We start from the raw sequence: 13,416 nt of genomic DNA, 5'->3' as shown, positions 1-13,416 counted from the left end.
TGAAAAAAATAAAGATAACATTAGACTTAACAAGTCCTCCTTCATGTACTTACAGGAACCATATAGGAATTGATTAAAGTGACAAGAAGAAGAGTAATAAAAGTAACAACAGTGTTTTTCTTTCTTTTTTTAAACTGTTATTAATTGGCACAGTTATCATCACTTGCAGCATCGTTCCTCAGAGTGCAAACTGATGTCAAGCTATTCTCTGTGCCTGAAGGTTTTCTATCTACATTCTTTCTTGTTTTCTTACCGTCATTACTTCGTCGACGGACTGGACAAAGAAGCCGTGATTTTGCACCTTTTTCCAGGGACCGTAGGACACTTGACTTCAGCTTTTGTTCCACTCTGGAGCTTGTCCCAGCACCGGCAAACTGGTTTCCTTCAAACCCACTCTGCTCACCTGAAGACGGACCCGGCAAAGATAAGTCAACTTTTCCAGCTTTAATCAACAGGTTACGAGAGGAGTTTTTGCACTGAGGCCAGTCTTTACTTACAGTAGGACCTGAATTGTTTTTAAAAGTTTCAGTGGGAGTTAGTTTTGTTACTTTGGTCCCAGGAAGTCTATCCACAAGTTTAACAAACACGGATGGTTCATCTAATTTAATTTGACTATTTTCTCCTATGACCGAAGAATCTGGTTGGGATAACTTTTTGAAAGATTTTACTTTTGAAAACACTCCTGACCTAATTTTAGACACTTCAACTCTAGATTTTTCAATTTTGCTAGTCATAGCAGCTTTCTTGCAAGCTACAGGGGGTGCTGGGTTTCGGTTTGAAGCCCACAATAACGGAGGTGCCTCAGAATGAGATTCAATTTTGTCCTCTGTCTCCATAGATTTTACTGTCCAGACTGCTGGTTTGCGACGAAGTTTGCCCGACATACCTTTATTGGAAACTTTCAATCTTTTGGGGGTTGCACATAACTCCAAACTTGTCTGATTCTTGGCTTCCGTCTCTGCATTGCCCTCATCGTTGAAACAACTATCACCGCTGGCAGAAGAATTCTGAGTAGCAGACTCCTGTGTTTTGGACCGGCGGAATCCCTTAGATTTTGGTACAGGGCGAAGAGGTCCTCCACTACCAGTAGCTGATGATTTCTGTTTCTTCCTTGATGTAGTAGCAAGGTTTACGACCGATAACGTCTTGGCACGTTGTTGCAGAACGCCACTAGTGGAGGCTTTAGCCTGTAATGATGTTCCCTCAATACGTCTCGAGCGAGAGCTGCACTGACCAGGCCCAATATTTTCTTTTGGTGGAGGTATGCTTACTCCCTCCATACTATCAAGTTGGCTACAAGAGGATGTTTTCTGGATTCTCAGTTGTTCCTTCCTAGCATATTCTTCTCCAAGAGATTTCAGTTCAGTTGAAATCCTTGCCAGTAAAACTGATTTAGTGAGATGGATTGGTTTCTGTCCAGAAGAGCCAGCAACCATCTGGGAACTAGAAGACTGGGATACCTGTTAACACAAGATGCATGTTCTGGTTTGTAACAAAAGAAATCAACAACATTAACTACATTTTGTTTTGCTTTTTTAAAAAAAGGGGGGAAGGAGGGGAAGGATAGGAAAGGACTTTAGGGTACATTTTGATGAGGCAGCTTACTTTATTAGAACTACGATAATCAATTGCAAAATATTAGTGGGAAATAAATGACTGTACGTTTCTTCATATGATAATATTTTGTTTTGTCCATTTTTAACTTAACATGGTAGGGCTTTAGGTTTCATAGTCAACTGATTGCAGAACAGGGAGGATTTCATCTTTACAGATCATTTGATTTGCACCCTGGCAATTAGCTCTTTTCATTTCACGTAACATGACTTCTCCAATATCTAAATCAGTTTGGTTTCCATAATGCAGTATCTTGCTCATTGGATGCACAACATTATCAAGCACTGGGGGTACAGGGTTTAAGCTAAGTAGCATAACATTTTCTTTCACAAGCACTCTCTTTTCTGTTGAAGTATTGTGAGAATTCGAGTTGCTATGCCTATCTTTACTGATTGCTCCACAAGACTTCAAACGATTATTGTTCATTTCGGTGAACTTACTATCCTTCTTTGTCTCTTCTTTAGTTTTAATATCCTTTTTGTCATGTTTGGTGTACAAGGATTTTCTTCTCAAGCTATTTCCAACAGATTCTTTTTTACCAGATTCATTCCTTCTCATGCCTGAGTCATCAGTTTCTTGGGGAACTTTAGACTTTGTTGCATCTTTCAATCTAAATCGTTCACCTCTCCTTTTCCAACGGGAACTGGCGTATTTGAATTTGATGACATTCAGTTTTGCTTCTTCAGAGCCTTTTTTCAAAAATACTGGTTTGGTGAATCCCACACTACCTGCTGCACATAGTTCTTGTGAAACCCCATCACAAGATTGACCAGGATTAGATGTTCCACAAAAGTCAATATTTTCTAAAGGACATGAATTTAATGAATTCTGACTGGGTGTTTTCATGTCCTTACTTGCAGCGGAGGGTTCAAACATCTCAGAACACTGAACATTATCAGGGCTTTTTAAGGGATGAGATAAGCCTTCAAACTGATTTTCCTTTTCTACAGAAATAGGTTCAAATGGGTCACCAAATATGTGCCCTTCTTTAAAATCACATACTTCAGATGGAAAACTATTCCTTGCCCTTTGCAATTGTTTTGTCTCAAAGGTTTTTCCAAATCTTTCATGGACAAATCTGTCATGTTCACGAATCTTCTTCACTTTCTCCCGCTTAGCAGCTAATTCTTCCTCTAGCGCTTCTTTAAATTCTGCATGTTTTTGAGCATCACAATTTTTTAAGTCTGTATCATCTGTACCATTGTTCTCGAAAACAGCTTTATATGCCCTCTCTTTTTCACTTGACAAAATGAATTTGCACCTCTCAAATATTTTCAAGCGTTCCAGTTCAAGTTCTTGCTCATACTGAAGAGCCTTTTTTCGATCATACCACCTGTCTTCATTTTCAGCCCCACTCAATGTATCTAGAGACTTTGCTGACGATGAAGTAACAATTTTTTCTACAGTCTCCAAAACATACTCTGCAAAATCTAAATTAGTGTTGTCAAATATGCTTTTGTCTTTGAAAGAATTATCTAATGCCTCAATTGTTGTAGGAACAGTAGTATAATCGGGAAAATGGGAGTGATTATTCTCAGGTTTGTCAAGAGGATCAGGGGTGGAGTTCTCAGTTAGAAGAGTTTTCTTCAATACCTGTGGTCGAGTTGGGCGGTGGAGCATACGAGTCCACAACTGACTATCTGATAGACAGTTACTTCTTAACCAATCACGTATGCCATTGACACTTCGATACTCGGAATTGGGAATCCGGCTGCAAGGATTGGAACTTGTAAGATCCAATACGGACACTCCAAGAGCACGGCCCACCTGAAATTTTTGATATTTAACAAATTGTAAGATTTGTGCTTGATCTAGATCAGACATATTGAGGCAATAAGAGGATTACTTACTTCCTCAAAAACGAGGGGAGTGTACTTAGGAGGGACTGCATAAGCTGGATTCACAGACATTCGCCCTGAGTCTCGAACACAAGGTGGCAATAGGTTCACCATGCGACCTGTATTGTAGTTGCACTCCAGAGTGTAGCTGCGTACGAGGCCTGTCAGCTTCATAACCGAAACACGGCCACAACCTTCACGGCTAGTGCCATCCCGCCGGTCCCTATATATGAAAGTAATAAAATTATAGTTAAAACCTTTAAGTGCAGTAAGAGATAAAATAAATATTCACGTACCTAAGATACATGTTTCTTTCTGTAAAGTTGCATGCGGTAAAGTGGAAATTCTGCGAATTGATGGACATTAATTTGGGCAGCAACATACATTCCACAAGTTGTTCAAGATCATCAAAATGATTTCCATACATAAAGATTCCTATATTAGAAAGGAAGCGCAATAAATTACATCCAAAGCTTGGATATTTCTTTCAAACCAATAGTAATACATAATTTTTTGATGCATGATCAGGAAATTCTAAATGCTTTACAATAATTGAAATAGTGTGACATACCTTTCTTGGAGGCATGACCGTGCATATCCATGTACAGGAATAGACCCGATTTTGAGGGATCTAGAGTAGGTTTTGCACCATTTACACAAGCACCAATATTGTTGCCATGGCAAGAGGAGATTTCATCATTCTTTCCATCATCTTCATTACGACTTACTGGACGCGTAAAAATTCGAATGGATTTGGAAGCTTCAGAGGATCCTGGTTTCCTTTTCATTTCTTTCCGTCGTCTTACTTCTTCTGGACCCATATTTTCATCACACGAGACAATGTTATTTGCTCCTTTTTTCAAAGCAGTAACCTCTATGTTCTCTGCAATTTGATTTTTAATCTCAATTTCAGCACCCACTTCTGTGTCACCTGCAGGCTCTGGAGAAGTAACAAATTGATGTTCATCTAGAGATTCAACCCCATGAGTAGCAGAAGGAAATCCAGCGCAAAATGAATCCTTCAAAACATCTGAAATTTCCTTCTTTGTTTTCTCAATTTTCTCTTTCTCCACATCCATTTCTATAGGATCAGAACTGCCTTGCGAGGTGTTATTGTCTTCAGAATTCTGCAAATCTTCTTCAGCTTGTGCTGGCTCACAGTGCATGTTTACATCTTTATCCATAATTATTGGAGTGTCAATCACATTTGTTGGTTCACAGGCTTGGAGAGAGCAAGAAAGCGGTTGCAGAAAATTTTGCAAGTTTGAAGGTGGATTACAGGTAGATAAAAGTCCTTGTTGGATATCTTGACAAACTGTATCACTGTTTTCTATCACAGAAGCTGTATCAAGGGTTCCCGGATGACTTGGCAGTTCTGGTGCCTGTTCCACTGGCTCATGTTCAATAGAAGCATCCTGGAAGAAAGACAATATGTATGGTAATAGTGGTTTAAAAATGAATACACACATGTCACCAAGAGAGACTTACATCATTAACTTCTTGGCCAAAATGAGCATATCTAATAATGGCGCGAGCAGCATATATTGTTGGATGGTATACAAGTGATGGATTGAGGTAAACTCTATTTAAGTTGACCCCTCTAGTATCTGTTCGGAAATGTCCACGAGCAACACCGTCTGGGTTTAACATGGGTATTACTTTGAAGACATACATTCGACGTAATAAAATTGATGTCAAATCATCTCGATTTAGAAGTGATTCCAGAAGTCCATTCAACACATAACTAGAGGGTACCTCTCCTGGATGAACGCGTGCACTTACAAATATGACCTTAATTAAAGAAATAAAAGACACATTTAGAAAAAGTCCAGTTTGGACCCACAGAAGTAAAACAATTAGCTTTAATAGTTTACCAAAAAATTACCTTTTTGCCAGAAAATATGTATGGTCTAGGAGTTTCAAGATCAGGAAACAAGTTCTTCAGTCTAGGTTCTCTGTAAGGGGTGATTCCATGGTGTGAAGTTATTGTTAAAAGATCCAACCGACGTCCATCCAATGAGAATGAAGCTACTTCTCTATGATAATATATGTCATCAGGGTTGGAAACTGGATAGAAATAAAATCCATGAAGAACTTTCTACAGATGTATATCAAGATATGCAGTTACCTTGTGATACTTACCAAATCCCTGACCAGGAAAATATTTTTCAGGTTGAAGGCAGTTTTTGAAACGTTTGTCAAAGCCACGAAGCGATGACAGTAAATCCTGGTATGAGTAAGGGAATGTGAAAGCAAAGTAAGTAGTTGCCTTGATGTTTTCTAAGGTGCGGTACCGAAAGCTGAGTGTGAACACACTGTCTTCAATCTGGAAAATGATTTAAAGTGTTAAATATACTTATACTTATAAAAACTTAACATGGTAACATTAGAAAAAAAAATTAAAAAAAAAAATCTAATTCTTCTGACCGTGTAGGTGGGTTTCTCTCGGATACGATCCCACAGACCTCTACCAGGGAGAATTCTGTATACTGGAGCCATGCCTTGAGAGTACATTTTAACTTGACGATTTAAGTTCACCAAATTTAACTTTACCAATGCAAAGGGAGTTCCTCCTGCAAGAAAAATACAACTCATTGAAGTAAACTGCATCAAAGTCAATTGATAAATAAACCTTGAGAAAGCTGTATATGGCACTCTGCCATTGATTAGCCTTCATCATACGAAGGCCACTATGTGTGGCACTCAAGCAATGTTGGCAGTCACTCGCAGAAGCAAAGCAGCTCACCTCTAATCCCAAAATAGAACCATGAGCGATTAGAATTCTCAAACTCAGTACCAGCACAATCAGGGTTTGTCCAAATATTGAATTCATAGTCTGGGACATCTGAGGAACTAGAGCTTTGACCTGAATAGTAATAATATTAGTAGTTTTAAAGATACAGTAATAGATTACTTCAATACAAAATGAATTCATTGTAAAAGATTATCCGCCATATTACCTGGTAGAGGTGGTGGTTTAGGTGGTAGAGGAACCTGTTCTACTCGAGCCATGTTCCCGGACTCAAAATTTGATGAAAATGTAAACCCTCCACACTCAACCTCGACCATTTTGGCAGAAAAATGCTCACAAAGATGCAAACAAAAAGGGTCGTGCTTATTATTCACAATGATTTATTCATGTTTAACATCTGCAAGGATAAACAGATATATGTGGTATTAAAATGAAAAAAAAATGAAAAAAAACAAAAAACAAATACCAGGACCCCAAAAATGAACAAATAGAAAGTATCTAGAGCATGGCATTGAACAGTATTTAAATTGAAAACACTCCCAAATAACATTTAATTGGATAAAAGGTTAATGAAAATGAATAAACATTAAGGATGTATAAAAATAAATGATTATCATTATCATCAATTCTTGAAAGCTGGAAAAGCTTGGAAAATCAATTCCTACAACAAGTTGAGCTAATTCTTACTTCTTACAATGACTAACACATTTTAATCAAAGGCCCACTGTTGTGTCATTGTTGTCGACTAAATAAGGTTGTAAACTCAAAGGAATCATCTGGAAAGTTGATAAGAGCAGAGGAAAGCTTCTCATTGTGAGGCCAGCTTTTAATTGCCATTTATAATTTTGTAAAGACAAATCATGTCAAAACTAGGCAAAAATATTGAAACAAAGAAACTGAAGACTTCTTTTGAGGCAAGTGGATTGAAAGATATTAAGTACGCCTGGCAGAGTGGACAGTGATGCCAAAGGATTTTAAAAGAAGTGTACATTAACAAAATACTTTGAAAATGTATAGGTTCTATTAGATCTTCATTTTTAATGGGCAGGGCTTCATTGAGCTGACGCCGAGCAAAAGGTGTAACAGAAGCAGAAGCTGTTCAGCCATTCTTTCGAATTAGGTCAATATAAGAATAAGAACATTGTTTGACAGCCTCCGATAAAGGGCGAAAAATAACAATAGCACTTTGATTTAGAACATTATCGAAAAGAGGAGCCGTCAACAAACCGTCAGAAAAAGGGAAAGTGTTTGCATACTTTTTCCAACTGGAGCACCTCAGACAAGGCACTGCACGACAATAGTTCCCACGTACCTTTACACTTTACATGATACATACGTGAGTTAATGGCGCAAGCGACAGCTGCAAATTTCATGAATATCTTCTTCTGTGTCGGCAAATTTTAGTTACATTATGCAGGACCGACGATTGTGAGCAGAAAGAAAATCTCTACGATCTGCCACAAGCAGACGCCATGTTACCTTCCCAGCATGCACTGTTTTGTTTAACAGCGTGGTCGTAGTATCGGGCAAGAGATGGCGCCACTGTCGTCGTGGCAACGCAACTCATCTCAGGCAGGTCAGGCAGCGCGCCTTTCGAATGTGACGCAACTCTGTCGTTCAACGGAACGGCTTGCTTAGTATGCCCTGTCTCTATGTCTTCATCTTCGACAATAATTTCACCAAATAAATTTTAAATAGTATTGATTCGAATACCACTTTAATAGCCGTCCATTAATGTTGATTCAGTTTTAATAATTTCATTTTACTCTGTGTGTGTGTGTGTGTGTGTGTTAGTGTATGGTTTCAGAGTTAGTCAGCCAGAGCCAGCCATCCACACAACGGACGGACGACGGACAGGGTGGTGAGAGTAAGACCAACCCCCTCGCCTCGGGCGCCACGTAGACAAATTGGTTTTCAGTACGAGAAGTCATTTTTTTGCACGTCATCAAGCGGGTTGGCAGTGGCAACATTGGAAACGCAGATGTTTTTTGTTTGTTTTTTCGGGGGGGGGGATGAAATAGGGAAACTACTGTTGTATTCTTTTATTGGGTTGGATAAAATGTAAGGGCATCTCAAAGCAATTTCAATTTGTTACAGAAAACTCTTCACGAGGCAGTTTCTCTCCAAGAAAAACGACCCCGATTAATATCACCATATCAAAACGCACAAGCGCTCGATTTCTTAATTACTTAACACATAAAATTAATGACTAGGACGTTGCTTTCCTCTTCTTCCTTCTCTTTCTTTTGTAACGTGGCACAATGTCTGACTGCGACCGGCGCCCGACAGCGCGCGAAGCTGGTGAGTCTTTTGTTTTTGCCCTCTCACAGCTTGGCGGCGTGGCGCTGGTTCAGCTCGCCCATGTACTTGACCAGCTCGGCCAGCTCGGCGCCGCTCTGCTCCGCGCGGTCCCACTCCTGCAGGCTCGAGTTGGAGATGGCGCTGTGGTCGGAGCGCAGGCCGCCGGCGCCGCCCTCCACGCCGCCGCCCCCGGGGCCGCCGCCGCCCGTGCTCCCCGTGTGCCAGCGCACGGAGCGGACGGAGCGCGCGGGGATGGCGCGCAGCTTCCGCGCCAGCGCCTCAATCGGCGACCGCGAGGGCGGCCGCGGCGTGGTGGGGGAGGGCGGCGGGGAGGCGGGGAGGCCCCGGCCGGGGCCCGCGAGGGGCGGCACGGGCATCACCATCAGCGGCTGGCCGGGCCGCGGCCGCGGCGAGGACACGCCTGCAACAGAACAGCCACCGTGAGGACGAGGAGCACAGCCCGCAGAGGGCTACCATACGACGGCAAGGGTCATACCGTTGCCGTTGACGCGTTGCTGCGAGGCGTCCGCGCCGTGCTCGGACACTGGCCTGCAGGACGCGCTGCCTCCGCCCCCACGACAGCACGACGGCGTCCTGGAGCGGCGGCCGCCCCCGAGCGCCGAGGTCACGCTGCCGCCGGAGTCGTCCACGCTGTTCGCCGTGCATCGGTCGGCGGACGCGCCCCGCATGTCTCGGTGGCTGCTCCGCAGGCACGACACGATCGCCCTCTCCTCCACGGTCCTGCCAGGGCGCAAGAGAAACAAGATTAGCCTGTCGCACGCGAAGTATAGCTGAGCACCCGCCGCCGGAGAACAGCCGGCGGCGCACTCACGAGTAGGTGTTGGAGCGCTCGTCGAAGGTGGTGGTGAGGGTGAGGGTGCTGCGGCTGCGGTCGTTGGCGTGGGGCGCCTGGTGCGGCGGCAGCAGGCTGGACGAGCCGCAGTGGAGGCCGCAGCACGGCCGCGCCCGCCCCGACAGGTTGGCGTACGACTGGCGGCGCTTGGCGTCGCGCCGTCTCGTCCACCAGCCGCACTCGGTCCGGAGCGTGTTCTGGAAACAGGAACATTATCGTTGTTATTGGATTGTACTCTAAAAGTGGTACGAGCGCGCTGCTCTTTTGAAAATTATGTGCAGCGTCTATACCTTGAAGGCCTCCCGGAACTTGTTGGACATGATGTGGTACAGGAAGGGGTTGACGGTGGTGGAGAGGTAGTACAGCACGCCGGACATGTAGGTGAGCGCGGTGTAGAGCGCGCGCACCGCGTCGTGTCGCTGGTTGGCCTCGGACGCGTACACGGCGAGCAGCCGCTGCGCGTGGAAGGGCGCCCAGCAGATGAAGAAGGCCACGACCACCGCCACTGAAGAAGGGAAAAGGACGAAAAAAAAAAACACACACATCAAAGGCTTCATTTTTATTAAGTTTACCGGCAATTTTTTTATTCTTACGTCGCAAGGACACACGACAGGATACGTATGTACGGAGGACCTTGCGCATATACGATGAAAAGATGGAGAATAGAGAGGGACTTGTCTGCTGCAACATGTACAGGAGGACACGCCCAGAGAGCCCAGAGGCTAAGGACGTACGAGGACGAGCCGCGGTGCACCTAAAATGCGAGGTTCTTGAATCAAGTAAATACCCTTCAGAACAAGTCATATTCCTAACACAGGTCTGTGAAATTGACTTTTTCCAAGTATAGTTGATTCAAGAACATCGTTTTTTGAGTGTCCGGCGCGCCGCTCATCTAGTCTGTCTGGCCTGACCCAGTCCGCCCAGTCCGGTCGCAACATTGAATCAGGCCGCCCGGCAGCCGGCAGTCCATCCGACTCGCAGTAAATTCCGCGCATAACCATCACACACAGGAGACAAGGCGGGGAGGGGAGACGCGCCTCGCGTCGTCTAGGGGGCTGAGAGGGGAAGAAAAAAAAGAAGTTCTGTCGCCGTGGAAGACTGCCAAAGGCTTTCGACTGACTACCCCTCGACTGATTGATTTTCCGACCGAGTTCCCCTCGCTTCCCTTTGGCTCGCCTCGCGGCCCCCGCCGATGTTGACTTCCTCCTCAGAGCCAGTCCCTTCCCTTGTCGCCGGAACTTACAACGCTATCAACATTCAGCGGCCGCTACGAGTTAAGGGAGGTGGTGCGGGAGCGGAAGGGGGTGTGGGTGGGCGAGTAAGGTATAGAAGCACCAGCCAGCAGCAGCTTCACCGAGTCACTACTACTTCACCCCTTACAAGTGGCGCGCGTGTGTAAACAGTCAAGTGGATCGAGTCTGGAGCACAACTCATTTTTGCTTATGGGCTTTGCCAATGCTTTCCCTGCTGCTGCTGGAGGGAGGGTCTGCGGAGGGTGAGGGTAAAAGTTGATATCATCTGCACATGGGGAACCCCCCTCCCTCCTCTCCCCGCCGCCGCCGCGCTGCTCGTACGCAGGATGAATCCAAGTGCTCCGCCATTATTTATCCCCGGGGCTGCGATGGATCGACCCCCATCTCATCTCATCTTGCTGGACGCTGGGGCGCTGGACCATGCTGGACCATGCTGGACGTACAGTGCGGCAGGACTGCAGTCGCGCCCCCCGCTGACCTTCCTCCACCTCATCCTTACCCGCCCTCCTCCTTCTTGCACCCCTTCATTGCACCCTAATTTATATCATTGGTCTGCGGCGCTCGATAAAAAGTTGCCTCCAGCGAAGAAGGCTGAAAGGTACTCAAGATAAAGAGCTGCTGCAGGGAGATAGCGAGGGCGTGGTGGGGCGGGGCGGGGGAAGGCCAGGCCAGGCCGTGGGGAGCATGGCAACATGACTGGGCCCGCCCTTCTCCCCCCATCCCCGCCCCATCCCGGACCCCTCCACCAACAGCAGCAGGCCCTCTGGACTGCTCGGCTGCTCCCCGTGCTCAACCCTCCCCAATCGGATTTTTTTCTCCCTCTGTCGACGTCAATTCGGTGTCGACATTTTACGCCGATTCAATACACTTTGGTCCTCTTTGCGTCGCCGTGCGTCGCCCTGAGTCACCCTGGCCCGCTGGTAGGCCCGGTAGCCGTGGCCCAGCCTCCCAGCCCGGGCCTCCCAGCGGCCCAGGGCCCGTACTCCGGCCGACAGGCTCGATAGGCGGGCGGCTCTCACTTGGCACACCAATTTTGACGGCGTTCGGTCGGGAAGCACAAGGAGACAGGCAACACCGTAATCGCGCCAGGAAGCTTATGGAGAGCTATGACGGCGCAAAGAGAAACGCCCTTTGAGTGGGCGGCTTCTCAGCGTCGTCGGGAGAAGGGGGTGGTTAGGGGGGCACGGAGGGCTCGACCCGCGCGCAGCAATCCCTTTTCCCCTTTGTCGATGAGATCTGCACGGCGGGCTGGAGTGGGGATTATGGCGGCGGTGCGGTTGTATTCTCCTCCTCGCGATTGGGGTGAGCTCCACCTCACCCCACCCCACCCCCGTCGCGCTACACCCGCTCTAATGAAGGACCGGCCTGGCCTGAAATAAGAAAGCGGTCCGCAGGTGAAGAGCGAGCCAGCAGCGGCAGCAGCAGCAGGCAGCAGCGCCGGGCGGCCATCCTCATCTCCATGGAACGCTGCTCGGCGGAGACCAGGCGGAACGCCGTGGAGGTAGGCAGCCCAAGAGCGGCAGCGCGCGCCAGCGCGGCGGGGCTGCATATCCTCCAGGCGCTCCGCCTCACCAGCCCGAGCGCCCGAGCCCCGAGCTGATGAGCCCGCCAGGAGCAGCCCTTTCACCGCCTCTCAGAGTCAAGGTAGAGTGACAAGAGTGGACGCAAAATTAATACTTTGGTGCGCTCATCCTTCAAGATTCGCGAGCCCTGAGGAGGACGGAGGTCCTCCCCAGCCGCCGCCGCCACAGCAACACCACGATAGTGGCACCACCGCCGCGCTGGCGACCGCCAAGCCGACCAGGACCGACCACGCTGACGTTGGCATTTATTTGCAGCTCCTCAAGGGACCACGTCACGTCAGCCACGGGCTGGAGGGCCATGACGGGGCAGGGGCACTGCCGCGCCAGAAGGGGGAACTTGGAGGAAGGAAGGGGGGGAGGGGGGTCTTTGCTGCCTTTTGCCGGCTGGTCAATTTCCTTCCCCACCACCTCCCTCTCCACCCTCCGTTATCCCCATTCATTTTCCCTGTTTTCGCCCCCCACCCCGGCCGTCCTCTGCCCCATTACCTGACTCGCTCCGCCCCCATACCTCTCTTTATCCCGAGCCGTCGGGCCGCGCGGCGTACTGTGGGAAGATTAATGCAGCTGTCCAGCTGTTTTTATGAGAACTCCAATCCGATTTCAATGCGCAGCGAGCAACAGGACCAGTCACTTGGGCGCTGCTGCTGGCGCGGGGGCAGGGGAGGGAGTGGAGTGGCGGAGTCTGCTGGATGGCGCAGACGGACCGGGTGGGGATGGGGGTGATGGAGACAAAGTGACATTCAGATTGAGCCTGGTTGAGGTGGGGGCGGGCGCGGGGGCCGGGTCAAATCCGCCGCAGCAGCTCCCCTTTACTAAGTTAATTTAGAGTGGCCGCGGCTTGCCCCCTCCCCGTCACTGCCACACGCAGATTGCCCGTAAAGTATAGTCCAGCGACCCGCGCGACAGTGACGCCCGGCCGGCGCGGGGACCACAACCCCTTCGGCCGATAGCAACCCCCACCCCCCTCCAATATCAATGGCCATCCATCATCTGCGTGCGCGCGCACACGCACACACACACACACACACACGCGCGCACGCACACACACACACACATTCCTTTCGAGGTAATTGAAACACGAGACGTACGTGTCCCCGTGCCGTCCGCGTCCCTTCTCCCCGCTCTTCTCTTTCTTCTTCTTTCCGTCCACTTCATAAATATATCTCCATGCTGCCCCGCTATCACGCGTGGCGGGCGGCGCCCGGAGTAACAGAAGGAATGC

General features: G+C 47.7%; 2 protein-coding genes across 2 annotated transcripts in view; both read right to left on the bottom strand.

The window, feature by feature from the left end:
- Positions 1 to 114: 114 nt before the first annotated feature.
- Positions 115 to 7,713, bottom strand: LOC113209267 (cytosolic carboxypeptidase-like protein 5). Its single transcript, XM_026426691.2, has 12 exons — positions 7,541 to 7,713; positions 6,413 to 6,601; positions 6,199 to 6,318; positions 5,880 to 6,025; positions 5,595 to 5,778; positions 5,338 to 5,519; positions 4,941 to 5,243; positions 4,024 to 4,867; positions 3,749 to 3,887; positions 3,465 to 3,675; positions 3,208 to 3,381; positions 115 to 1,460 (listed from the first exon to the last, which is right to left on the bottom strand). Exons 2-12 carry the CDS (start codon positions 6,519 to 6,521, stop codon positions 141 to 143), a joined length of 3,732 nt encoding a protein of 1,243 aa, XP_026282476.1. The 5' UTR covers positions 6,522 to 6,601; positions 7,541 to 7,713; the 3' UTR covers positions 115 to 140.
- A 518-nt stretch (positions 7,714 to 8,231) lies between these two features.
- LOC113209277 (galanin receptor type 3-like) overlaps positions 8,232 to 13,416 on the bottom strand; it is a 66,064-nt gene continuing 60,879 nt past the window's right edge. The window contains exons 5-8 of the mRNA XM_052271753.1: positions 9,649 to 9,863; positions 9,338 to 9,555; positions 9,002 to 9,246; positions 8,232 to 8,926 (exon numbers count right to left, since the gene is read on the bottom strand). Coding sequence (XP_052127713.1) covers positions 8,529 to 8,926; positions 9,002 to 9,246; positions 9,338 to 9,555; positions 9,649 to 9,863 — 1,076 coding nt within the window. The 3' untranslated portion in view covers positions 8,232 to 8,528. The remainder of the gene's footprint in view (positions 8,927 to 9,001; positions 9,247 to 9,337; positions 9,556 to 9,648; positions 9,864 to 13,416) is intronic.

Source organism: Frankliniella occidentalis, unplaced genomic scaffold (genome assembly GCF_000697945.3).
Source record: "Frankliniella occidentalis isolate FOCC.00 unplaced genomic scaffold, Focc_3.1 Scaffold171, whole genome shotgun sequence".
Taxonomy (NCBI): domain Eukaryota; kingdom Metazoa; phylum Arthropoda; class Insecta; order Thysanoptera; family Thripidae; genus Frankliniella; species Frankliniella occidentalis.
The sequence above is the reverse complement of the archived record's forward strand: the minus strand, read 5'-3'. Positions and strand labels throughout refer to the sequence as shown.

Bases quoted from the DNA above. Each gene is read 5' to 3' on its own strand.
- LOC113209267 (XM_026426691.2), bottom strand. From the start codon at position 6,521: ATGGTCGAGGTTGAGTGTGGAGGGTTTACATTTTCATCAAATTTTGAG. The intron at 3,888-4,023 runs GTATGTCACACT...TTTCTAATATAG, and splicing joins CGGTCATGCCTCCAAGAAAG to GAATCTTTATGTATGGAAAT. The intron at 3,676-3,748 runs GTACGTGAATAT...TTTCATATATAG, and splicing joins GAAAGAAACATGTATCTTAG to GGACCGGCGGGATGGCACTA.